This window comes from Equus przewalskii, chromosome 1, assembly GCF_037783145.1.
Source record: "Equus przewalskii isolate Varuska chromosome 1, EquPr2, whole genome shotgun sequence".
In the NCBI taxonomy this organism is placed as follows: Eukaryota; Metazoa; Chordata; class Mammalia; order Perissodactyla; family Equidae; genus Equus; species Equus przewalskii.
Genome location: NC_091831.1, coordinates 154,629,021 through 154,656,996, shown reverse-complemented (window position 1 = coordinate 154,656,996; position 27,976 = coordinate 154,629,021). Strand labels below are relative to the sequence as shown.

At 38.7% G+C, this 27,976-nt stretch overlaps 1 protein-coding gene across 1 annotated transcript in view; it reads left to right on the top strand.

Annotated features, from left to right (window-relative positions):
- AVEN (apoptosis and caspase activation inhibitor) overlaps window positions 1-27,976 on the top strand; it is a 164,706-nt gene that overhangs the window by 133,946 nt on the left and 2,784 nt on the right. The window contains exons 3-4 of the mRNA XM_070584507.1: window positions 21,413-21,483; window positions 25,793-25,888. Of these exons, the coding sequence (XP_070440608.1) occupies window positions 21,413-21,483; window positions 25,793-25,888 (167 nt within the window). The remainder of the gene's footprint in view (window positions 1-21,412; window positions 21,484-25,792; window positions 25,889-27,976) is intronic.

The window sequence follows — 27,976 nt, the reverse complement described above, 5'->3', positions numbered from 1 at the left end:
CACCTTGCTGTATGTTAGATCCTCAGAACTTATTTTTCTTATTAAATGAAAGTTTGTATCCTTTTGACCTACATGTTCCCATTTCCCCCTCCCTCCAGCCACTAGCAACCACCATTCTACTTTGTGCTTCTGTGAGTTTCCTATTTTAAATCCCACGTATATGTGAGATCATGCTGTAGTTGTATTTTTCTGTCTGGCTTATTTCACTTAGTATAATGCCCTCCAGATTCATGCACGTTGTTGCAAATGGCTTTTTTATGGCTGCATATTGCGTATGTATATATGTATTTGTGTGTCTGTGTGTATTTTTTATTTTTATTGTTTTTGAGGAAGATTAGCCCTGAGCTAACTACTGCCAATCCTCCTCTTTTTGCTGCAGAAGACTGGCCCTGAGCTAACATCCATGCCCATCTTCCTCTACTTTATATGTGGGACGCCTGCCTACAGCATGGCTTTTTGTCAAGCGGTGCCATATCCACACCCAGGATCCGAACCTGCGAACCCTGGGCCACTGAGAAGCGGAACGTGCGAACTTAACCCCTGTGCCACCGGGCTGACCCCTGTGTGTGTGTTTAGATAACATTTTCTTTATCCATTTCTCCGTTTAAGGACATTTAGGCTGTTCCTATATCTTGGCTACTGTGAATAAAGCTTCAGTGAACATGGAGGTGCAGATATCTCTTCCAGATGTTGATTTCATTTCCTTTGGATATATACCCAGGAATGGGATTGCTGGATCATATGGTAGTTCTATTTTTAATTTTTTCAGGAACCATCATACTCTTTTCCATAGTGGCTATACCAGTTTACATTCCCACCAACAGTGCACAAGGGTTCTCTTTTCTCCACACCTCTCCAACACTTATCTCTTGTCTTTTTGATAACAGCCATCCTAACAGTGAGATGATATCTCACTGTGCTTTTGATTTGTATTTCCTTGATGATTTGTGACATTGAGCACTTTTTCATGTACCTATTGGCCATTTGTTTGTCTTCTTTGGAATAATGTCTATTCAAGTCCTTTGTCCATTTTCAATTGGATTATTTGCTTTTATGCTATTGAGTTGTATGGATTCTTTATTTACTTTGGATATTAACTCCTTGTCAGATAGGGTTTACAAATATTTTCTCTGATTCTTTAGGTTGCTTTTCAATTTATTGATTGTTTCCTTTGCTGTGCAGAAGCTCTTTGATGTTGTCCCAGTTGTTTATTTTAGCTTTTGTTGCCTGTGCTTTTGGTGTTTCATCCAAGAAATCATTGTCAAGACCAGTGTCAAAGAGATTTCCCCCTATGTTTTCTTCTAGGAGTTTTATGGTTTCCAGTGTTAAATTTAAGTCTTTAATCCATTTAGAGGTAATTTTTGTGAGTGGTGTAAGGTCGGGGTCCACTTTCATTCTTTTGCATGTGAATATCCAGTTTTCCTAGCATCATTTATTGAGGAGACTGTCTTTTCCCCATGTGTGTTCGTGGTGCCCTTGTCAAAAATTAGTTAACTATAGGACTTTTTCCCTTTTCAGTGATCGTGTTCATAGCTCATCAGCTCATAAATTTGTGCCATTCACTTGCCTTGGATTGGGGTTAATTGTTAGAATATTTTTATTTTGAGATCCATCCTTAGTTTCTTTTCATCCTTCTCCACTTGAGGGCAATGCAAGAGAAATTCCATTGAAGATCTCTGTATCTTCTCCTTCCCACTTGTTCTTAATTGAGGTCCTTGATTTACCAGAAAGTTCTCATTGCAAACGTAATTATGTATTTTATGTTTCTGCCCTATATTTTTCGCAAATTTCATGAACATAACATGTTTAATATTTTCCCTTATCTCTTTGTCTGCTACCGCCTTTATGTCACGTAGATGGCTTATATTAATTTACTGATTTATTCTTTAATTTGTCTATTTACTCATTTGCTTATTCATTCTTGCATGCATAGATTTACACGTTATTCATACAGTAAGCAAACATTTACTAACTCCCTACTGTGTGTCAGGCACTGTGCTAGTCCCAGGAGGATGTGATAATGAAAAGAGTGGGCTCTGACAGTTACAATACTTGAGGTGATTGCTTTAGTGAAGGTGTGTGTAAAATGCAGAAATAATCTTGGCTTTGTGTGGAACAAGATGGTGTGGATCCACCACAAAGATCAGATCACCGCATACTCAGTCAGACTACTGAACAAATAATTTGCAGTACCCCTTTTCCTTCATGGAAGTAGGAAAAAACCCAAAGTATCAAGGAACAGAAACCTAGGCATTATCAGTGTTGTGTCCACACTATCAGAATGAGATGAGTGTGGCACGCTCTGAAGGGACCTTGGGTTGATACCTTGTGGCATATTGGCTCTGTGTCAAGTTTGGTATTGCACAATGCTGGGTTTGTAGCCACCTTGCCAAACCCCAACCCCATTGGAGGAAAGCACATTTGTTCACACATCATTTTCACAGCCAGGCTCTGTGATCCCTGCCGCTCCCACCCCTGGTCAAAGAGTATGCCAGCTTTTCTATACGTGTATGCAGGGAAAAGGAACCATAGCTGCTTTGTCAGTCTCAGAGGACATGACTCGAAGAAGATTAAAACCACAGTTTGCACATTATTTACTTTAATTTTTGACAGAAAGGCAAAACAAAAAACTTTAAGAATTCAAATTACTCTGCATATCATTTGGTCATTTAAATCATAGCTGAGCAGAATAATACTTTAGTGGTTTTCAAAAATAAAAATAAAAGGAAAGAAAATCTAATGGGATGAGAAGGCAAGTGGGATGCTGATTTTTCTTCTTGCCCTGCAGAAACATATTTTGCGCCCATTGGGTTGAATAGGATGAGGAATAGGAGGAGCAGAGAAACAGATCGTTTAAGGTTTACATTGGAATGTGAGAGAGTGAATCCAAGGGACAACGTAAGCTTCTCCATGAGCCTGACATTAATTTAGAGTGTTCAGCTGAGGTCCTAGTGTGCGCAGAAGCAAACAACAAGATGAGTTTCACAAGGCAACAGTGGCGAGGGCAATATACCCAGAAATCTGCTGGATACTCGCAGGAATGATCTTGGTATTGCTTGGAGAAGTTTTCATTATACTGACTTAGATTTAAAAACCCATCGTTATTTGGATAAGCGGGTCTTAAAGTTTCTAAATTTAATATATTCATCGTTTGAAGTCTCTGTAGTGTAACAGTCAAAAGATGTCCATTTTTATAGTTTTGTTAATAGGATAAATTCTTGATGTTTTTACTTAGAAATTTGGAAAATGTTCAAAATATAAAATATGGTAATTAACTATTTTCTGAAAGATATATTTTCAAGTATATGAAATTACAAGAATAATTTTTTTGAATATCTGGAAGAGTTCATTTTACTTGAGTTACCAAAATAGGAAAAAAGTAGAATTCCTCAAATATTTTCTATGGGTAATATAAATATTTTTGGGGGGAGAATTGACATCTTTACTATCTTTAATAGCTGAAGGATTTCATCCAGGAATGTTATATTTTTCCGTTTATACCTTTTCTTTATCTTTCTTTATTCATTCCTCAAATTTTATGCTCTAATAACACCACACTGCATGCAGGTAGCCACAATACCGGCATTTTCTCACTTTGTGATTTTGGCTCTTCCTTTAATTATAATCTCCTACCCTTTTGCCTGGACAACTCTGTTATCTTTCAAGTCAGGCGTCACCTCTTCTAGGAACCTTCGTCTGACACTGTCCCAACCTGAATTAATTTCCCCCCACACACACATACATACACACAATGCTCCCATAAGACGTTATGTCTTTCATTTTATATTCTGTAACTGCTTATTTATATAACTGTGAATTCATCAAGGGCAGCACTGGCCAATAAAATTGTATACTTTCAGCACTTAATATAGTCCAGTTCTTAGTAAATTTTTGTTAAATCAATAAACAAGAGTCTTTATAGTTTTATAATTTTCTTCATATGGGTCTCAACATTTCTTGTTAAGTTTTTGTTGCTGTCATGAAGGGGTTCTTCCCCCTCCTACCATTGTCTAATTGTTTACTGATAGTAAGTGGAAAAGTTATTGATTTTTTTTCAGTTATCTTGTAATTAGCCTTCTACTCAATTTCTCTAACTTTTCAGGTAGATTCCCTTGACTGTTGTTAAATTCTTGATATGACAGCTTGGGAACAGGTAGCTGGAAGTGACAGAGATAAATTTTTTTTTTTAAAGATTTTATTTTTTTCCTTTTTCTCCCCAAAGCCCCCCAGTTCATAGTTGTATATTCTTCATTGTGGGTCCTTCTAATTGTGGCATGTGGGACGCCACCTCAGCGTGGTTCAATGAGCAGTGCCATGTCCGCGCCCAGGATTCGAACCAACGAAACACTGGGCCGCCTGCAGCGGAGCATGCGAACTTAACCACGAGGCCACGGGGCCAGCCCCTGACAGAGATAAATTTTTAAAAATTATTCTCTACTTTAAGAAAATGGTTTCCTATTAAAGGAAGATTAGATGTGTTATTTCAGAAGATATTTTAATTTTCCTGTGTATTAAATCAATTATTATCGAAGTAATATGTAAACCAAGTTCAGATTTGGTTACCTTATATTATGTGGGTATATTGTTTAGGTATCCCCTCAGCAAACCAGAGCCAAATGATTAAGTACCTTTAAAAAATCTGTATTTGTGAGGGAAATTTGGTTGTATTAATATTAATGAGTTATACAGATGAACAAGGTGAACATGAGGTTGATTTGGTGGTTGGAACATCATGATACATTGATGGGTGAATTTTGAGACTGTCTCTTCCCTCTTACTCTGGAATAATTTTTTGTGATGATGATTATGTACTGATATTTGATGTAGAATTATTTCTAAATAAATATAAGAAATTTAATATTTAGTATTTATGTTTTTCTTTGTATCATGATAAAGGAACAATTTATAGTGGGATTTTTTTTTAAAAAAATCACACTCTGAAAAGTACTTTGAATGCCTTAGAACAATGGCATTTCTATAATCCTCATAATTTAGGCTCAACCCTTGATGTTTGGCAGTAGACTACTGGTCTTTGAAGGCAATTAATTTCTTAGGTAGAATTTCTAACCATAACCTTTTTATTCACTCTCACTCAAGATTATAGTAGAAATTTATTACAGTAGAAGGCAAATGTAAGCTTTCAAACAGTCACAAAATTTGGCTATCACTTTTTTTATTTCATTTAACTCCTGTGGTGCAGTGGCAAAAGGTTTTTTCCTTTGCTATGATGTCTTTCCAAATTTGGTGCAGGGAACTCAGCCTGAGTCCTAGATGAATTAAGTCGCATTTTTGGGAGTCTTGGCATGACTTGGCTTTTGGGGTCAAGAAATATCTCAGGGTGGAGTGGCATCATAGTTTCTATTTACTGTTTGCTTGGTGATTATGTCAATAACAACTAAATATTACTAAGGATTTGCTACCTGTTGATGATTGTGTTGAAGTTTTATGTGCATAGCTTGTCTAATCCTCCCAGTCCTATGAAGCTAGGATCTACTGTTATCCTCATTTGACAGAAAGGAAGTGGAGACGTGGAGTTCAAGTGACTTTCTTAAAGACATACAGCCACTATATAGTGGGGCCAGGGTTCAAACTCAGTCTGACTTCAGAGCCTGATCATTTAACCACCATAAAAGCACAGATATATTACTTGTACTTTGATTTACCAAAATAAATATCCCTAAATTAAAATCTCCAGTTTTGCTCCAGTGGCTCACTTCTTTCTTCTCTCTTTTCCCTCTTTCTTTGAAAATTAGGTTTGAGGGTCTGATTTGGTATCCTTCAGGTTGATCTCATTTTTCTCTTGGCACCCTTGATTATATTTGAGAAAATCCAGTTCTTCACGTTTAAAAGTGTCCTTGAATATTGCATGATGTGGTCTAGTATCATTGAATCTGTCAGGTAAACTTTTGTTCTTTCTTTAAAACATTGTAAGGTGAAAAATGGATCTGAAAGTCTCAAACGAACACTTTGTGAATTTCCTTTTATATCCACAATGTCTAGTTACCATATCCCTTGTCAGCCAGGTTGGTTTATGTGATCATTGGACCTGGCACTCTTGACTCGGATGAGACTTTTACATGTGTCCAGTTTTCTGGCACTAGCTGTGTTGATGAAAGACTTCTCTAAGGCTGGAAGTTTACTCTGGTCCCTGTGGATTCTTGCCTGGGGACTGGGTGGCAGGAGCAGGTGAAAGGGAGCTCTGGGCTTTGGTTCATAGTCTTGGGTCAGAACAAACGGTGTCTTGGATCTTGCTTGTCCAAGATCATGTGGCCTTTTGTGCCACACACGTGCCATGGTTCATAGTCCTTGATGAGTAGAGCTGCGTTGAGAACTTTAGAAAGTCTAAATAAGATCTCTCTCTTTTCATGGATGGCCCTCTGCACATTGTTGATCTTTGTTTTTTTATTTTCAAATAGCTCATGTTTCCTATTTTAGTGTCCATTTCATGGCTATTTTTTCTCCACATAGTGGCTAGTATATATTTTGATGTAGTTTATGAGAATTCATTGCTTAAGTGCATCACTATGAAGACAACATAGTGTGGTCCTCGTGCTATTAGGCAGTCACAGGCCCAGCAACCAAGCCAAGAAGAGGGAAAAGTTAACCATGTTAATTAAACAAATTATCAAGAAACTTTAAAGTTAAAAATAATAAAATATATGTAAACTAAATAATCTAATCTTTCTCTAGAGACAGTAAGTTGCCTTGATGGACTTTATATCTATCTACAAGTAGAATCATCAGCTTTTGAATGTCACGTACAACTGTAAAAAAAAAAAAAAAAAAGTCTACTTCCCATTTGGCAGGAGGATGGACCTCTCCACAAAAGAAACCAAAGGAAAGAAATGCTGGAATTTATTACATTTAAATAGTTTTAAATATACATTGGGTTTAGAAACATTGACATTTCAAATAGCTCTTGTTTCCTCATTCCCCCCAAAAAGAGAAAACCTCAACTTCCTCTCCTGAAAAGGGGTGATAAAAATGGAAGTTTTATGTTGTAACAAAATACCGCTTTACAATTCAGCTACAATTCTGATATAAAGACCATTTTAGCAATATTACATCTTCACAATAACAGTTATAAATAAATGAGCTTGATAAGTATCATTCACTAAAATTTAGCTTGAGGACACAGCAGAATGCTTTGTACAGTCCATTGGAAATAGGCATGTGGAGTAGCAGAAAGCAGATTAAGTTCCCCTCCCTTAGTGCTGGAAGTCCTGGATTAGCGGAAAAAGATTACTGTCCATGTGCCATAGTCAGCAGAGGAAATGAAAGGACCAAACTTGTAGACATTGGGGTTGTGTGTGAATTGGGGTGGGAACCCGTGTGTGGTGGCCACCCTTTCTTTTCCTTCTGTGTGTGAACTCTGCAGGGGCAAGAGTCATGCCATTGCAGAAGCCCCACAAAGCAGCCAGCCTGGAGTGTGGGCTGAAGAACTTCCGATCTCTTATAATTCCCCCTTTGGAAATCTCAGTTTACTTCGGCACCAGTTTTTTTAGATTTCCTAGCACAGGATTCTTCCAGATTTACCCTGGGGATGAATCTGCTTCTCTTTGTATTCTACCTCTGTGTTACCAAGATGGGAAAGTGGTGTACAAAGTGTCTCTCATCACTTCCACTTGATACCTCTTTTCCTTGGAAAACAAAATGGATTCAAAACTGGATAAAAGTGTGCACTCATTGGGGTGGGCCCCATGGCATCATGGTTAAGTTTCCATGCTCCACTTCAGCAGCCCATGGTTCATGGGTTCAGATCCCGGGCACAGACCTACACACCACTCGTCAAGCAATGCTGTGGCAGTGTCCCACATACATAGTAGAGGAAAATTGGCACAGATGTTAGCTCAGGACCACTCTTCCTCACCAAATAAAAGAAAATGTATACAATCATTTCCCTGGATGATCTTGATCTAATCTGTTCTCATCTGAATAAAGGTTTACTGTTGGGTCTGGCCTGGTGGCATAGTGATTAAGTCCGCACGCTCCACTTTGGTGTCCCAGGGTTCCCAGGTTTGGATCCCAGGTTCAGACCTACACACCACTCATCAGGTCATGTTGTGGTGGCGTCCCACATACAAAATAGAGGAAGATTGGCACAGATGTTAGCTCAGGGCCAATCTTCCTCACCAAAAAAAATAAATAAAAGTTTATTGTCAAAGAACATCCTGGATTTTGTATAATGGCATTATTGATGATTATACAGGTTGAGCATTATCAGTCACTTCATTTTTTTAAAACTTTGCTCTGTTATAATTTAAGCTTATTTTAATTTCACTACTAAATGAGATTACTGATGAGCAACTTTAGGATCTACTCATTTCCCCAAAATTTCAGGCCAACAGTAAGTCTGGGATGCTTTTCTCCTGCCCAGATAACTCTAAAAGCCAACATTACATCTTTATCTAAAATTGGATTCTGTCCTTATAAATTTTCTATTAATTTTCTCTGATTTAAAAAGCATCCTTCCAAAAAATTGAATTTCAACCTGATCAAGCCTCTGGTTCTAACTACCAGTGTATAGGAAGCATAAGGATTAAAAGAAGAGATTAGACGACAATATGAGAGAACAAATCAGCAAAATCCAGAAAGTGGAAAAACTGACAGATCAAATGATCTGGTTCCCTCAGTAAACAAACTGTGAATACTAAGGAGATTTAAGAGACACATCAATGGAGTGCATCGTGGGGAATTTATTTGGATCATGATTTGAATACACCAACTATGAAAAACAATGCTTCTGCCCCGCCAAGAGAAACCCAAAACATTTTAGAGGGATATTTAAATATTATCTGCATATTCGATAATATTAATTTGTTATTCTAAGTTACTGCTGCTTTTACATATGATAGTATTAATGTTAGATTTTATTGAAAAGAGACCTTATACTTACAAGGTACATACCAAAATTAAAAAAACAAAACACGGGCCGGCCGAGAGGTTGGATTTGCACACTTTGCTTCGGCCACCTGGGGTTTCGCCACTTCGGATCCTGGGCTTGGACCTAGCACCACTCATCAAGCCATGCTGAGGCAGCGTCCCACGTGCCGCAACTAGAAGGAGCCACAACTAAAAAAAATATACAACTATGTACCGGGGCTTTGGGGAGAAGAAGGAAAAATAAAATCTTTAAAAACAAAAACCAAAAACACACGCTATTTAGTTAATACTCACCTGGAAAGCCCCAGATGGGGCTAAATTTGCAGATGTGAGTGCTTAAAACAAATTAGGCCCTTAACTTGCTGAATTTTGTCCAATGGCATCTCCTGGAATCATGAAACGGAGCAAAGCTGGATAATTATGTAAAAATGATTGCTAAAACTTGTCAAATGGAATTTGGTAACCAGATTCCACAGGCACCCTGCCTGGCCGAGGTTTCTCATATAGTGGCGGTAAAAAGATTTAGAAGATAATTCTTCCTTTAAAATAGCAAACACACGAACCCAACATTTAGTACCCTCATCCTTCTCCTAAAACATGAGAGATGTACCGCTGATTTAGAGGTACCACTCTGAGAGTTCACTTATGCAAATTATACTTTGAGCTCTGAAACCTTGAAAAAATGTTGCTCCTTTTGACAATACCCATGAAAAGCAAAATATTTATTTGGAGTATACAAGAAAATGCAAACATGATCATCAAACTGAAACACTTGAGAAGTAGCATCCAAACAACAGATGTTTCCTTATAGATACCCCACTGCTGTTCCTACCATTTAGCAATCAACGTATTCTGAAAGGTTTCAGTAAAGCTTTTGGAACTTCAATCACATTTAAATACTATGTCAAGGAATCTCTGTATTTAAGAGAATCTGCTCATGAATCTTTTGGTAAAATCAATAAGCGTTCAATTTATCAAGTTACTGTCATATAATTTTGTGTTTTTGTATATCAGATTTTCTTAAAACTCAGCACTCTCTGTCTTTTAGATGCAAATGGAAACTTTAGATAAAAGAAAGCCAAGCATAGTCTAGGCAGCTGTAAATAATGAGAATCAACATCCTTACGACTGACATTCTCAAACAGATCTACCAAACACAAGGCAACTTGTGACTTTCCAATAAAAGCAGTACCTATCATTCACATAAATAATGCCAGGACCCACAAAGTGCCCCTCTACACATGTTCAGTAATAACACCTACTGAGGCCCCCGAACATGCTGTTTGCATTTCTGCTTCATAGTGCTGCACTTAAGCATTGAACACTTGTAAACTATAATCAAAATATCTGATAGCCATCCACGTGAAGAAAAAAATAGGCATGAAATGCATACCAAAATAAAATGGCAGACCTGGGAAGGCTGGAAGTTAAATGTGGTCAAAACATAGGCCAAGGTTCCTATTCAGCGATTGGATCAGGAAAGGTGCTGTTAGAAATAACTGCGGTCTCAAATAGCTAAAGTCTAGGAGATGGGGTTCAATGGCCAACGCCAGACCCTGGGATTAGAATCTCTGGGCAACTCTGAGTTGGAACAGAGAACCAGGAGGCTGAACGTTACCTCTCTGCTAATCTGAAACAGGAGACAGGGAATTATCATGTTATTAGGCGAGGTGTATACTTCTCCCCAATTTAATTCTGTCTCTTGCTACATTTCCCCTCTTTTATATCACTGACTGCTTGAAGGTCTGTTGCTTTCCAGATTAGTGACTCCGGATATTAATTAGGGAAGCGGCATGTTCCTAGGCATGGAGATTTTCCTGTGCCCTTACTTTTCGTAGAGGTCTCATGAAATTTTTCCCTGAGCTAAATACCAGTCAGGATAGCTCCCCAAATTCCTCAGCTTCGTATTTGGATTCCAGGTTCTCAAGAATGGCTTGGGGAAATGGGTATAGTCATGAGAACATTAATTAGAGCGATCAATTACCCAGTGCACACAAAGAGAACTTTTGTATCTTTCACCCTTTTTGTTTTGAAGGTGACAATTTGACAGGCCCTGCTATTTTATTTGTTAATATTTTGTGCTGCCTTGTTTAATCTGTAAACAGTTTGAGGATAACTGTCACTTGAGAATTAGCATGTGTTTGGGTACTTATGTGAAATGTGTTTAACAGCTAACAACTAGGACTAGTTGAGTTCCACCAAGCCTGGTTATTGTTGTGGAATACACTGTTAAGCGGTGAAACTTGGTAACTGGTTGAAAAATGCTGAGTCGCATAAAGAATATGCCCTGGCCTTCTCTTTAGTCACGTCTTGCCTCTTCACCCCTCACCATGCTTGAGCCACAGTGGCCTTCCTTCTGCTCCTTGAATGGCCAAACTACCTTCTATCATGAGGCCTCATGTTGCTTCTCTGGGGACACGCTGCCCTACCAAACTTGCATGACTTGACCTGAATAAAAATGTATTGACTAATGGTTTCCTCTCTTTAGCTTGGATATTACTACTGCTTGCTAGAGCCGCTCAACTGGAGATTTTATGAAGAATATTGTGCTTATGAGCAGTGGATTCTATTAGGAAAATCCTTATGTGATTTTAAAAAGAGGCTTTATAGAATCTTTTGAATGAAAGAAGCTGAAAGAAGAGCTGTCAGCAGCTAAAGGTGTGGATATGAATTTGGATTTTATACTAGGAAGATGTGAATTAGTATCAGAGAGATGATTTCAATGAACTGAGATGAGGTGCAGTAAGAAAATAATCAGATACGTCAAAGATGAGAAATAGGTAGGACTTCTTAATTCTTTAGTTTATGAGACTCAGCATACATTTTTCCAGTAAACAACAAATTGAAAACAACCTCATTCCCCATAGAAAAAGGCTGAGACCTTTTCTCTGGCAAACCCTACAGTTTTCTCTGAGGCCATGCTTTAAGTTGTCTGTTTCATCATGGGATTATGGTGTTTGGGACTTTAATTATTTAATATTAATCTTGATGGAGAACTTTTTTTTTTATTAATTTTTTTATTAAGGTTATGAAAGTTAACAACCTTGTGAAATTACAGTTGTACATCATTATTAGTCATGTTGTAGGTACACCACTTCACCCCTAGTGCCCTCCTCCCAGCCCCCTTTCCCTTGGTAACCACCGATCAGTTCTCTTTGTCCATATGTTAACTACCACCTATGAGTGGAGTCATACAGAGTTCATCTTTCTCTGTCTGGCTTATTTCACTCAACATAATACCCTCAAGGTCTATCCATGTTGTTGTGAATGGGACGACTTTGTCCTTTTTATGGCTGAGTAGTATTCCATTGTATATATATAGCATATCTTCTTTATCCAGTCATCAGTTGCTGGGCACTTAGGTTGGTTCCATGACTTGGCTATTGTGAATAATGCTGCGATGAAAATAGGGGTGCATGGAACTTTTGGAATTGCTGATTTCAGGTTCTTAGGATAGATACCCAGTAGTGGGATGGCTGGGTCATAAGGTATTTCTATTCTTAACTTTTTGAGGACTCTCCATACTGTTTTCCATAGTGGCTGTACCAGTTTGCATTCCCACCAACAGTGTATGAGGGTTCCTTTTTCTTCTTGATGGAGAACTTTTATTAGCAGGAAGAAGACTTGGGCAGATTAAGATAGAAAATACCGTGTTTGAGAGACATAAGTAGTAATAGGAATATATGGACGTTCAAAAAAGTACTCAGTGTAGAAAAGAAAATGAAATATTGAGGAGGAATGGATTACAGGCCAGGAAATTCAGGCAGGGTTTGACTCTGCTGTGGGACCAAGTTTTACAGAGTTTCGCAGTGATCTTTGGAGAGTGTCATTGTACTAGTGGGACTCTGCTTTTTTGAACTACTTCATTGAAGTGCACATGTGCGTGTGTTTGAATCTGAGCATCATCCTACAAATATTGGTATTTTCTAGATAATCACAGTTTGACATTAATCTAGCTCTTCTTTCTCATCTACTCCCTCTGGGAGTGAGTTGTATGTCATTGCAAGATTGCTAAAAGGATTAGAGGGCAGTCTACTTCAGGTATTAGACTTGGCGCCTTTCATTATTTGTATGATGGTTTTCACCAACTGAGATAACCAACAAAGTCAACATTTTGGGTGTCAGGTTATAAATAAATAAAATACACAAAAGCTGTTAGGTGGACTAAATCTTTTTTAAGTAAATTAACACCATGAGTATATCGTTATGTTGTTTGTATCTGTAAAACAAGAAAGGGAGAGAGTGCAAACCCTTCTTCAATTTCCTTTAAATTTCATATTTTTCTGTTTATTTTAGTCTCATTTTGTCTTGTTCAACTCAGGATCTCAGAGCACAGAGAGCAGAGAATGTGTCTTTGCTATATATGTTATTAGCACCCAATAGTGTTTGGCACATAATTGTGCTGAAAAATGTATGAAAGAATGAAAAAAATTAATAAATAAATGAATAAAGGTAGTAAACAGTATTTACTTTTGTAAAAAGGTCTTGCATAATGCTGGAAACTAGAATTTTATCCCCCACTTCCCTCATATCAGAATTGGAAAAAAAAGTTGAAAGGCATATATTCTCTAAAATTAATTTTAATTGCAATTTGAGAAGTTTGGATGTTACAAATATTTCATTGAAATAATTGGAGACAACTCATACTTCAGTGAGCACAATCACTACACTAGAAGCTGACCCTTATTAACTACCCACCTCTTGGGTGGAACCTTCTGGTAATTTGTCACAGAGAGCAGTTGCTTCCCCACCCCATATTCATTCTCCCTTTTATCCTCAAACTCCTGATTCTCATCTGGGCACATGGCCACTTGGGAAGAAATGAACTATCCTGCCTTCTTTGTGGCTTGATAAAATGATATAATACAGTTCTGTCCAAAAGAGAAATAAGTGGAAATGTTCTGTGGTAGTTTCTGAGAAAACTTAGACAGATGCTGCATGCCTTTTCCCCCTTTTTCTTCAACTCTTCCTTCCTCTTGCTGTCTGGAATTTTGATGGGATAGTGGGAGCTCTGGTCATCATCTTAGATTGTGACAAGAAGGGCTTCTGTAGAAATGGCAGAGCAATGAACTGGAAGGGGCCTGGGCCACCATACCAGCCTTTGACCAACTAAGTCTAGACTTCATTTAGTTGTCAAAGATAGAACCTTTCATCTTGTTTAAGCCATAATTTTTCAGGTCTTTGTTACATGCAGCCAGCCCTAATCCTAACTGACACATTGTTTTACTACAGAGCAGTTCCAACATCTTATAACTTCCTTGTTCATCTGAGGATTGATCTTTATATTCACTTATTTATTTAGCTTTGTCTAATTATTTACTCTTCGAGTTCTGTGCCAGGGTTTGATGTTGGCCTTGTTTCTGAAAATAATTGAGAAATTTTATTAGATTATCTACAGTGGTACAGGTTAATACAGAATATTCACCAACTATTTTGGGGAAAACAGTGAGATTCTAAATTCTAGAATGTCAGCATCATCCTTCTCTCATAAAGCCTAGAACCTTCTTGTGGTACCTGAGTATGTTTGGCTTTTCCTTCAACATAATCCTTGCGGATGGGGAAGCAACTTTTTAGGGGAGTTGGGAGATAGGCACATCCCATTATGTAGTGCTCAATGTGGATATTTGATGCTCAGGAGCTTTTGGGGCCCCGCACCTGGTGAGAAAACTAATTATAAGTCCCTGTTGAGCAGGAGGAGAGATTTTTCTTACCTCTTGTTCTTTTGGCTCAATCTAATTTTTTTTATTAATCCCTGTAGTGGCTTGTATAGTCTTCTTCACAAAAGACAAAATGTTAGCTGTTACTTTGTTTTAGGGTTAATATCGAAGTGCTTGACCTCTGCATCTAGAGAGGCTCATCCATGGAAGCTAGAAATTCGGGGTGGCAAGGATTTTTTATGTCCTATAGGCTGAGCTATGAATCATCTCTGGATAGATCTGTCAGCCTGTGGACTCAGGATCCACCTTGACCTTCCAAATATGCCATCTCTCATAGATGAGGATAGAGAAATTCGGAGAAAAGAAAGTGTACATTTCATTTGCTATAGCAGCCATTGTGGTGACTATTGGGACATACTCTTTTCTATGAAGATTGTGAGCTTATCAACCTACAGAGTTCGTTTCTGACTTCCCAGGGACATGGTGTCCTCGTTGAGGGCATATTCTCAGGGCTGTAGGGAAGTAAAGGAAGGTGATCGTGATAAACAAGAGCCAGGAAAATGGAGCTTAAAATGCAGCGCTCATGCAGAACTAGTGATACATTCCTCCTGCTCTCCAGAGTTGGTTTCCAAAATGACCCACCACAAAGGTCTGGGTTGATTTTATGAGAAAAAGGCCCAAATACCTAGGATAGGTTTCACTTATGGGAATTATCACTACCAGATTATTGGAACTGCGTATTATTAGGTTTGGGCACATTTTCCATCTTTCACACTCACTCTTCATATACACCTGATCCGCATTGTTGAAACCAATAGTCTTTGCAAGTTTCTCTTTGCCCAGATGAAGATTGTTCCTTTTAATCCCACCTGAGAGCTGTATGGTTATGTTAAATACTTTTGCTTGGCTGAGAGCTCTTTTTTGCTGATGGGTCTGAAAGGGTAAGCTTAAAATTGAAAGCTGTGTTACCTGTGACTAGATGGTAAGCTTTTTGAAGCCATATTGGTACTATGGAATTCTAACAAGTTTAGTGTCTATTTTGTCATGTCTACTGATCATAAAATATATGTTAGACCAGTTTGAGAAGTTAGGCAGAGTGAGAATCCTGGGTATTATAAATACAGTAACAGAGTTGGTATATCAGTTTTATTTCTCCAGTGTTATCATTATTAGAATACTTAAGAGTTCTACAAAAACACTCTTATTTTTAAAAGTACTATAATAGCTATTTAAAGGAACCGCTGAAGTGATTCCTTTCCTAAAATGAGGAATTCTTTCTTTTTGAGTTTGGATTTTCATATCATCACATATTGTCAACATATCAAATAATAGTATGTCAAATGTCATAAAATATTTATTGTCTGTTTTTGTCTTAGAGAACTCAGATAACTAAGAAACCTAGTGGAAGTAGTGGAAAGAACTTTGTTAGTTAAAGGTAGAATAATAAATCTTAGGAGCCAAGAGGTCTTGGTGTCCAGCCATTAACTATCTATGTGGCCATGGGCAGGCCGTTGAACCTCTCTAGACCTAAGGTTCTTTATTGTTCTATAAAGTGAGAGTTAGAATGAATGAGATCTGTGGTTTTACCTTTTGAGATCTATGGGTGTTTTGTCTTAAATGCATTCTGGGAAGGTCCTTGTCTTCAAGATATTTCAGCTTTTTCTAGATTTCCTTACTTCTGTTTGGCACAGTTCCAAAAGTAACATGCTTATTGTTTACAAAGGAAAGGTCAACTGGAAAATGTGTTATGCAGAAAGGAAAAGTCTCCTTCAATCCCACACTCTGAGAATCATTCTTAAAATAGGTATATAATATTGACTTATTTCTATGTATATATTAGTATTTTTGTGATATATTTGCTTATACACATATTATGTGTATATATGTGTATGTACATATATACCTTATTCATATTGTATTAAAACTTGATTTTTTCATGTAACGGTTGAAATAATGGATGTTTCCATATCGCTACATATAAAGCTACCTTATTGTTTTAAATTGAGGTATAATTGATATATAACATTATGTTAGTTTCAAGTGTACAACATAATGATTCAATATTTGTACGTATTGCAAAACGATCACCACAGTAAGTCTAGTTAACTCCATTCCCATATATGCTTACAAATTTCTTTTTTCTTGTGCTGAGAATTTTAAGATCTACTCTCTCAGCAACTTTCAATTATGCAATACAGTGTAATTAAGTATAGTCACCATGCTGTACATTGCATAAGCCACCTTATTTTTAAAATGACCTCATAGAATGTCACTAATATTGGAGGCACATGAAGTGCACATTTTGGCCAAATGGTCAAGTGTTAGATCATGTAGCTGAAGCTAAAGCTAAATATCACTATCATAGGATGGACGTCTAGAATACAAGAAAAAAATCTGAAATTTCAACAAAACAATTAAAATTTGATTATAAAAGTTTTTAGTAGCCAGGTTTAATTTTGACAGTATACAAGTGTTCTCGTTTCTCGCCGCTGTCTGCCGTTAGACTGTTGCTGCGGTCACTGTGCTATACCGCACATCTGTGATGCTGAAATGGTAGCTTTCAGGTGAGGTAGGTAGAGGAGCAAGGTATTGTTTGCCCAACTCTGCTAGAATAGATGACTGCTGGGGGAAATGTTCCCTCTCAGCAATTAAACTTGTTGTCCCCTCTAATCATAACTAGGTAAAGACTAGCTAATAGACCAGGTAAAGATTTACCTTCTCGTTCATCCCTAGACTTGGAGATTTGTTTGATGATCAAGTTTCATTGACAGAATCCCAGAAATGGAAGCATCATACACTGCTTGAAACATTCTTTCTGAATATTTTCAGAAGCCTACTTTTAAGATTGCTGCCATTACGTATATCTACCGTTCTAGTATTTTTGCTGCTTCATACAATTAGTTGATTGAAAAAAATTTGTCATTAATTTTGGCTCTAGAAGTGTGGCAGTAGTGTAATGTAGTTGACTTTCAAGATACAACAAAATTGTTTCAGTGTCACCTGTATCTCAGCTTACATTGCACGCACACCCACTTGAGCATTGTTGCTGGAAGAGAATGATATGAGACTTTTTATCATGTACGAAAAATGTGTACTCTCAAGGTATGTCATTTTTGTTTACCCCTCCCCCCCCTTTTTTTTTTTAGCAGATTCTAGTGAATGAATTACCCTCTTAATAAGCAGTCATTGGATTTAGCAGACCTGCTATTTTGATATTCTTATCTGCAGAGTAGAATATCATGGGAGTTTTGTTGCTATTGTTGTTCAGCAGCCTGTGTAACAGGCCCTAGCTGCTCCTCCGTCTTGTTTGAGGATATTGTTTAAGTACACATCAACGCGATTCCACAACCTCTTACAAGTCATGAAATTAGGCTTTGGATGAAGAAGAAGGAAGAAGGTGCTATACTCCTTTTATTCTTTCTAGTTCTATTCTGTTCATTACTCTGTGCTAGAATTACTTTCTGAACCCACAGCTGGTGAGCGTGACCACAGCTTTGAATGCTTGTGACTCCTAAGACACACTTCACTATGTTTGCTCCATTGTCAACAACAATTGGTTGTCATTGTTCTTTACGAGTTTCCATTCTATCATCTGCAGTCGGATTTACCATGTCAGTGTGAGAAACCAGGAGCTCCTTCAGCAAGCAAATAAAGCAAGAGCAGAATTGAATGCACTGTTAATGTACCGTGCTGTCTTATTTAAAGTCTCAGATTGTTTCTGCATGTCCAGATGTCTGAAGTACAAGGTATAGGAGTAGCACATTTGGTAATACCACCATCGTTTTTGTGCGTGTCACGACAGAATTCAGGAAGGAGCATTTTGGTAACATGTTTTCCAGAAGCACTCTTGATTCTAGGATTCATAATTTCAACAAGTCTGACACTCTTTTATCTTGAATGAGAGGATTAGAGGGGTTGGCATTCTTTAGTAGTCATTTTAACAAGCTTATTTTTCAAAATTAGCCTCTGTATGCTTTATTTATTAGATTTTTTAAATTGTACTGTTTTGAAGTTGGATGACTGTAAATAAAACATGTTTTAGGTATCTCATTTATCTCAAACATTTTCTTCTTTATATTTTTTATTTGTATACTTCATTTTCTATGAATCAAAGATAACTATGTAGATGTCATTGTTGTGATTTTACAATTTTTCCGATTCTTGACATTTTTACATTGCAAAATTAACAAAATTCGTGTTTGATAACTCCAATCTCTTAACCTCTGTGGATCTTTTCCTCTTGTCTGTTTTTTTCCCTCCTCTTTCTTAGTTTTCTGTTATTTTGGTCTTAACTCCTGAGAAGCCTGATGGTTTTTAATGAATTTTAGATACCGTATATAAAAAATGGTAGAGTAATTGTAGGCTATCGATAATGTCATTTTTCTCCCAAAAGGATTTACTTTGCCTCTTGTAGGCAGAATCAGAGATTGAGCTATTCACAGCTTTGTCTCAGACTATGTGAGGGCTGGCCTGTTCCTACTTTCTCCCTACTTCTAAGATCTGGTCACCAGGGGTCCCACCTGAAAGCCTTGATTTCCCAAGACTCTTCCTCATCCACAGACCCTGAACTCCAGTTTTTGTCCACCCAGTGCCACAAGACTAGCAGAGCTCTCTGCAGCTTCTCAGCCTCCCTGGTTATTACTTTATGGTCAAGTTTTCAGTCTCTCAGCACCACCTTTGGAAATTAACAAATGCCTCAGAGAGGAAAGCAGTTCTGAATGTTCTATTTACCTCACTGCGTTTCTCTTCTCTCTGGGACTTTTGTCCTTCATATCCTCACTGCCTTGGTAACTCTCTAATGTCTCCGGATAGATTTTTTTTTTTTTTGGCCTACTGTTCCTAGTTGTTCTCAGCACAAGGATTGGTTTACAACAAGCTGTTTAGCCATTGTTGGAATCTAACCTCTATGTGAAAGTGAGTATTCAGATATTAAAAATAAAGATGGCTGGAAACTAGACTTTTGGTGGTGAATATGAGGTAGTCCATACAGAAGTCGAAATATAGTGATGTACGCCTGAAATTTATATATTATTATAAATTGTAACCTTACTAAAAATAAATAAATAATACATATAAATGCCTTATTTGCATTACTGTTATCTTGTGCTGATTATATATTATAGTAATCTGTGCAATCATAAGATCGTTTATAATATAGAAGTTCAGGAGTGCCAAAAATAACACTGAATAAGGTATTCAGCTATTTGGCCAAGTTTTAAAAATCTGCTAGATTGCTTTTTAATTTATTCATTTAATATTTGTTTCATGTATATTTTAGCTGTTCATCTTTCTTATTCTTGCTCCTTTCCTGTTTTTCTATGAGGTGGTTTTTTTCTGGTTGATTTGCAAAGCTCTTTGTATGTAAGAGATCTTAACTCTTTGCCTATATGTGCCACAAATGTTTATCACCAGTGAATATGGTTTGTATGACTTCTGCGTTTTAGGATTTATTGAGGTTTTTTGTGGCTTTTTATAGTCCTTTTAAAAAATTAATGTTGCACAGATATTTATAAAGAAACTACACATAATCACAATGCATACATGCACACATAGACTTGTATATCCACATACACATGTAAGACCTTAATAGTTATGTTATTCAGGTCCTTTATATCATAATTTTTGAGGGATCATGTTGATTTGCCGATGACTAAGGGTAGTGATTTTACCTTTTCTCATGATAAAGAGCATTCTTGGTCCTTTTTGCCTTGAATTTGATTTTGTCAAATGTTAATGTAATAATCTGTGTGTTTGGGAATGGTGGGGGTGGCATAGGTTCAAATGATATCTTTGTCTTCCTCTTTAATTTTGAATTCTTCACTTCTTTTTCCCTCTTTTAATTTAGAAGTAAAGAATGGACTCTAGAATTAGAAACCCTGAAAGGTATCACAGGAAGAGGAAGTGGGCCTGCACCTGAGTCTTGAAGTCTGAATAGCATATGAATGGGTAGACATCTTCCAGACAAGGGGGAAGGACTGAAAAAGAAATGAGGATAGGGTGGGCTTAAAAGCATGTTTGGAATGTGAAAAGAGGCTGACTCTGGAGCAGAAAGTCTGAACAAATAGGAAGTAAACATGGGTTAATGAGGTAGGACCACATTTTGGAGGATCCTGAAAAGTAGGCAGAGAAATAATTCTTCATTTATAAGTTAGCTGTTCTTAATGCAAATAATTGGATAAGTACACATTTACAAAATAAACCTTGCCTCAAAGCTTGCTGCATAGGATCATCTTTCATGCTTGTTTATGTTGATCTTACATGTTCATTTTCCTTTATTCCAGGAGCTCAGAGCCATGCACCATGATTCACGTTAACTAATCTACTGCACATCTTTTGAGTTTTATTTTGCATTTGACATTCTAACCAGATGATTTTTGGAGTAATGGTTGAAGTTACTAACCTCACTTCAAAGAGATATTTTAAGTCTCTCGTGTTGTGGATCAGCCTAGAACTGCTTTCCTTCAATTCTGTTCTTCTCCTCCCTTTTCTGCTTTGCCCACCCCCAAAATCATAATTTTAAGTTGCCTTGCATACGTTAAGCAGATGAGATGAAAATATGCTAAATTTGGGTAGATGGCTGTGTTTGTAGGCCTGAGAAGTTTAGCTGTCTCTCAAGAGGCATGTAGGGTGGTGGCTTGCTGAGAGTTGAGTGAAACAATGAATGAAGTTGCCAACAATATTCCCAAGTGGCCAACCATGCACAGATTGCTGTGTAAGGATGTGGAAGCCAGGACCCTCTGTTGAATGATATCACTGAATTCAGAACGGTTAGCTCTTCAGCAATGGCAGTTTATTCCAAAAGGGAAATTGAGAGAGCTGAGTGTTTTCCTTTGGCTTTTGAATAAAATTGTATGTTTTTCTCCTCTTCCTAGGGGACTCCTTCGCACAGTTCCGGTTTGCCGAGGAGAAAGAGTGGGATGCTGAAGCTTCGTGTCCAAAACAGGTGAGATGAAGCTTTATCTTGACTGTAGATTGGCTCATCTCAAAGCTGAAGACTAACACCTTTTACATTATTATTGAGATAGAATCTTCATGTAGAAGAGAGTCTAGTAATTCGTGTATAGTTTAGTCTCAGTTGTCTAAATTGTTCAGAAAATTTTCAAGGAGCTTAAATTATACAGGTCCTTGAAGCTAGAGTTCACCTTTATACATGGCCATCTGTGTGAATTATTTATATAGACTAGGTTACCAGGTAGAAAGTTTATAGTCATGATGTTGGATGAATTACTTTGTCATTTGGTCTTCCCTCTTTTCTCTTGCTGTGAAAATTCTCCTTCGGGTCAGAAATTAGTTTTTTTCTCCCACACTGTTTTTGGTATTAGGTGAGAAAATCCTTAACTTTATAGCTTTAAATAACTCTTCTATAATTAGGAGGATAAAGCTATAAAATAAGAACAAACGTCATAGAAGTCTTTCAGTGAATCCGTAAAGCCCAAACACTTCATTTGCTTTGTGTTCATGCCATTTCTTCCCAAGAAGTTCTCAGTATTTTTCAAGCAGGGTTTCACTGATTCTTTCCGTATGAGAGATGACAAGTATTCTTACCCTTTAACAATGTGCAGAGAATTAGTGGAGGCTTGTCACATGTTCCCTGACTCCAGGGCTAGAGCATGCTGTCTGATACGATGATTAGACAGTCTGCCCACAGCTTGAGACAGGTGGCTGAGCAAGAGAACCGAATCCCAAAGCTAAGGCACCTCCTCCCCATTCTGCTACCCGCTCAGGACACACACTGTAGGTGACTCATTTTATCTCTAGGCTGGTGTTCTGTTCAGTTGTTTGGGATGGACATTGACTGATTATACAGACCAACAGGAGGGAAGTTGTAAAATGACTGCCTGCCACTTTACAAACAGTATGTATTATAATATGGAAAAAGCTAGGAATTAAAAATATTTGTCTTTACTTGAGTCTGTCTGGGCATATACCTGAGGTACAGTTTAGAAAGCCAAACAACTCACATTTCAACTGCTTTTGAACCATGTTTGGCTATCAGAGAATATTTCATTTATCCTGAGAGTTTCAAATAATTCCAAGGTTCTTCTTTCATCAAAACGCTGAGCACTTATTATTTACTAGATATTTTATTGTAAAGATGCAGCTTATTCAAAGACGAATAAGACAGAGTCTAGGCTTGGTCATTGCCCTGGGCCTCTCACCTTAGCACAGTGGCTGACATATAGTAGGTGATCAGTAAATACTTACATAATAAATGAAAAAGAATGCAACATAAAATAAGTGGTGTAATAAGCGAATTAACATAATACTGTGGACAGCTACTTTGGGCTGAAAGTGATTAAGCACAGTACCATGGGAAAAAGATCATTTGAATGGGCCTTGGTGGATGACTGTGGTTCTGGTGGTCCTGTCGAGGGCAGCAATAGGAGAAGGCTGAGGAGATCTGAAAGGCCAGGCTGCGTCAGAGTGGGGAGTGTGGCTGGAGTGTCATATTCCCAGAGGAGGGGGCTTCAAGGGTGGGTCTGGGCCAGTTAATACCAGCAGCTTGATCTTCCCTTTCTTCAGGGGACAGTTTAGCATGTGGGTAAGAACTTAGACTTTGGAGAGAGAAACCTGAGTGTGAATCCTAGTTCTACGAGTTGGCATACTTCTTTCCTTCTCTTGTTTTCTCATCTGTAAAATGGAACTACTAATAAAATATAACTTGGAGTTGTAAAGAGGATTAAATTCAATAGTAAGTAAAGGCCCTTTAGTGCAGTTCCTGACACCTATGAAACACTCAGGATTAGCTCTTATTACTACTATTATTTGTTAACAAAAGTTTTGTTTAGCAAGAAAGTGGAAATGGCTAGATTTGGCCTCAGCAATATTGGGAGGTAGGGATTGGAGCGATGAGAGACTGGTGGTAAGGAAACTAGTTAGGAGGGTATTACGTTGGGTGAACAGGAAGGAACGAGGGCCTGACAGCGTGCGGCAGTGAGAGGGGAAGATGGTTTCCTGATAGATGGGTCTTCAGCAGAAGATGAGGTAGATTGTGTCACTGACCAGATCTAGGTCAAAAAAGGACAAGAAAGATTTGTAGTGGCACTAAGCTTTCTAGCTTGATGACGAGGTGAGTGGTGAGGCCACTAATGGAGGATACAGGAGAGAAGGCAGTAGGGTGTCCTGGCACTGCAGGTCAGGCTGTGCACTCCAGCTGCGACTGACCATCACAGTTGGCCAGGTGCAGATGGAGCCTGGGCTCTCCAGGCAAAAATAGCCCATCAGTTATTTTAAAACATGTAGCAAAAAGCTGAGTCATGGTTATGATTCCAATTAAGCCGATAGTTAAGTTCACACTTTACTATTACAAGCAATTCACTTCAGATCACTTTATATCTAAGGCCTTCAGCTTTAGCTCTTTAGGGGAAAACTGGTGATGAGAAAAGGAGAGTCTTCTCACAAAGTGGCATGTGACGGGGATTCTAGGCTCTGGGACTCCTGCAAGGAAATGAGGAGAAGTCACTATCACTGTGGTGGTTTGAAGTATCTCAACAGCATCCTGGAGGAGGTGCAATGTCACCTGGGCCTTGGATGATGGGTGGGAATTAGAAATATGGGAGAAGGAGACATTCCAGTAGCAGACACAGCCAAACACCTGTCATTCAGGACGTGGCTCATGAGCACAGCCTGGCTGGTCCCCAGGTCTTTGTGCAACCTCACAGACTTTTCGTTGTTTACCTTGTGGTCGTTTTGCACATGATGCAAAAGAAGGCAGAGGAAGTTTGGACACTTCCACCCAGATCCCAGTGTGTCTCAAGGGTCCTTCTCTACAGCTAAGAGAGCAGAAGGTGAATGGTTGGGGGGCATCACAGAGGGAAAGTTCTTACTCTTTTATGGGCTGAAAGAAGGGGCTACACGTATGACTTTGCAGACACCTTAGCGGTGGAAAGAGTGAGATTTCCAGTTTGTAGTGTGGTGACTTACCTGTGTGTTAAGCAATCAGGATCACACTTTTCTAGCAGATTGAGAAAGTTTCTCCAATCAAAGACTTGATATGCTGGTCTTGACCACAGCACTTATCGGTGAGCACAGGACTGAGGGAAGGCCTGGACACATACTGAATTTTCCACTTTCTTATCAGGACTTTGTTACCCTCCATCCGGTTCCCTAAATACACTATTTCTTTTCGATATAAGTTCCTTTTTTTCCAGGGCAAGGGCCACCTCTGGTGCTGCCAATGTTGCTTACATAAGAGCCAGCCATCTCTGGGAAATTTCAGAAGGGCGATTGAAAAGCCACATTCTTTCTTTCGATCTCCATATACTGCTGTTGGGGGTATTAGGGTGACAGTAGGTCTGGATTTAGTACTGGGACTCTTCTTGAGTGCACCAGGAATGACTCTCCATCTCCCAGCTACCGAGACAGTGCTGCAGGGGAGTCGAGATTAGACTAGATGATGCCTGGGTTTTCATTTCACTTGAAGCCAATGATTATAGGATAAGACGTGGTTCTATCTGGGCCTGTGACAGTCCTTTGTAGACGAGGTGGTTGGTGGTGCTGGCCTCTAATGTGAGGTCATTGTAACCACATTTTAGTTTTCCTTCCTTCTCTTGAGTGGCCAGGGCACTGAAAAGCAGCTATTATACTGCTATGAAGCCATGTGATAATCTGGAATGTTTTCTCAAATACTGTCAATTTGTGAGGTCATTGCACGGATATGACTTGACTTGTATGAATGGGACAGGAGTCAAAGGAAGTTTTCAGTATTGGACTCATAAAGAGTACTGCCCTCTAGAGGGTAAGTTTCTGTCCTCTGCTTTCTGGTTGGAAGAGAAGCATATACCGCATGGGCTCCTTCGGTGACGCCCGTCAGCCCCATCTTGCTGCCTGGAGAGCTCTTCCCTCCTCTCCCAAAGACTGGCCATCTGAATTTGAGGGAGGGGTCCACTTAGATTACATTAAATGCTTCTTTTTCTTTCAGTTTCCTAGTAATTCCAAGATTGTCCCCCGTTTCCAGGTTACCGTGCAGTCTTGATGTGGAGGTGATCACAGCCCTGCAGCTGTTCTGACAGCGTGAGCTGTGACTCAAGAACATGGTTTTGGTTTTGGTTTTGCTCATCTTAGTGCAGAGATGATAGAAAGTATAACCACATCAAGTGTGATTTATGATCTGACTCTCAGCTAAAAGTAACTCCAATGGATGATTTATTTACAGTTACTTCCGATCATCTTCTGCTTTTTTATTTCTAAAAGGCCATATGTAATCATCACCTGACATACACACATATATATATATATTTTTTTTTTAATAGAATTCAGCATTTTACGTGGACTGCGAGTCACTGGTTCGAGCCCTTCAAGAACTGCCTATCTCACTCCGACTCAATGTTGCTGCTGAATTGGTCCAGGTAAAAACCCTGACAGCATCCTCAAGTTGGTGTGGATTAGGGTAGGAGAAGAAAAATATCCCTCTGCTGATGTCTCAGACAGCTTTTCCTTTCGTAGAGCTGAGAGTTTTGTAGCAGGTAGCATTTTGTCAAGTTTTAAGGGAGGATGAAATAATTTTTTAAAGTGTTTATCTTTACATTTTCTATTTGAAACATTTTAAAGGCACCACTGTATTAGAATTCATTGTAATGCAAAAGTATAAAGTCTGGCTGGTGTTTTACTTAAAATATTTCCGTGCCAGGCTCTGTGTTAGGCATAAGGATATGGTAGTGAGTAGACAGACACGGTTCCTGCCCTCAGGGAGCTTAATCTATTGGGAAAGATGAGTATTCATCAGATTATCAAATTGTGATAAGTCCTGTGAAGGAAAAGTACAGGGTACAATAGTGAACCTGATCAAGTTTGGCAGGATGAGGAATGGCTTTCCTGAGGAAGTGACGGAGAAGCTGAGATCCAAGGTGCAAGGACATCTGAGTTGGAATTTAAAGCAGAGTGACCCACTCAGATCTACATTAACAAGAATATAATAAAGAACATTCTGGCTATAGACTGCGAGTGGGCTATGGGATTGGGGTGGACGTGTTTATTGGTAAATCTGCACTTGCACACACATGCAAGAAGAGAGTAGATGAGAGAAGCAAATTAGGATGCTGCTGCTGGGTCCAGGTAAGGAATACTATAGTTCAGCCTCGGGTAATGATGGGAGAGATGGCAGAGAACTGGACTTTACCAAGAGGTGCTTCAAAAGTAAAATTAACAGGACGTGGTGAAATACTGGAAATGGAGAGAGGGCAGGCAAAGAATTATTCTAGGTTTTCCAGCTTGTGCAACTCAGGGGTAGGTAGAATCAGGAGGGAGAGGTTTGGACCTTATGAGTTTGTGGCTCTGAGAAACAAAGTGGAAATGTTACTCAGTTGGATATAGAAATTTATCATTTGGAATTAAGGGCTAGAAATATAAATTTGGGAGGAATCAGTGTAAGATGGCAACTAATGATTTGACGAAGAGAGGAGAAGCCTCAAGGACTATACTATAAGGAACTTCAAAATTTAATTGCGGTTCAGGCCAGCCCAGTGGCACAGCAGTTAAGTTCACATGTTCTGCTTTGGTGGCCTGGGGTTCACCGGTTTAGATCTCAGGTGCGGACCTACATACTGCTTGTTAAGCCAAGCTGTGGCAGGCATCCCACATATAAAGTACAGGAAGATGGGCACAGATGTTAGCTCAGGGCCAGTCTTCCTCAGCAAAAAGAGGAGGATTGGCAGCAGATGTTAGCTCAGGGCTAATCTTCCTCAAAAAAAACCCAAATTTAATTGCGGTTCAATTGAATTTTTTAAAAAAGTGAAACCCTGGGCAGTACTAATTTTAAATAGAATCCCAGCAGTTACACTGATCAGCTTCGTTCTGTAGCATAATGTGATGCTAGGCTTGAGCATAGCCATAAATTTGTTACCCACCCAAGTGTTGTTTCCATTGCACTTACTAGTCTCAAATTGAGGTCAGCAAGTAAAATTGAGGGCTGGAGGACAGTTAGAGGCCAGGCAGAGAAGAAGAGAGGATGGCATTTGCCTGTGATGGGGAATCATGCTGGGGCTGCTTTAGGGGTGTTTGGGGGTGTCCTAGTGATTGGGAGAGTGCTGCTTTTCCTGCTGGGTGTCCAGAGATGGTCAGAGTTCTGACATGCATAATTTGGCCCCTCACAATGTGAATGGTTAACAGAACACATCAGGGAAACAGTGAGGTGAAGCTGATGGGGCCCCAGGACTCAGGAGAGAAACAGGAGTGTTGTGAGCATTCAGAAGTGAAGGATGTTGTGTCAGTGGCCAGCCCTCAAGTAAAGGTATAAAGTAATTGCAGTAACTCTGAAATCCTAGCTAAATGGCTTTAAAATCCACACTCCCAACCCCCACCCCATGATGTAGAGCAATTATTCTCAACTGTGTTTTCACATTAGAATCACCTGGGGAGTTAAAAAAAGAAAAACAATGCCAGACACCCAGTCCAAACCAACTAAATGATTCCAGGGTTAGAACAGAGGACCACATCCT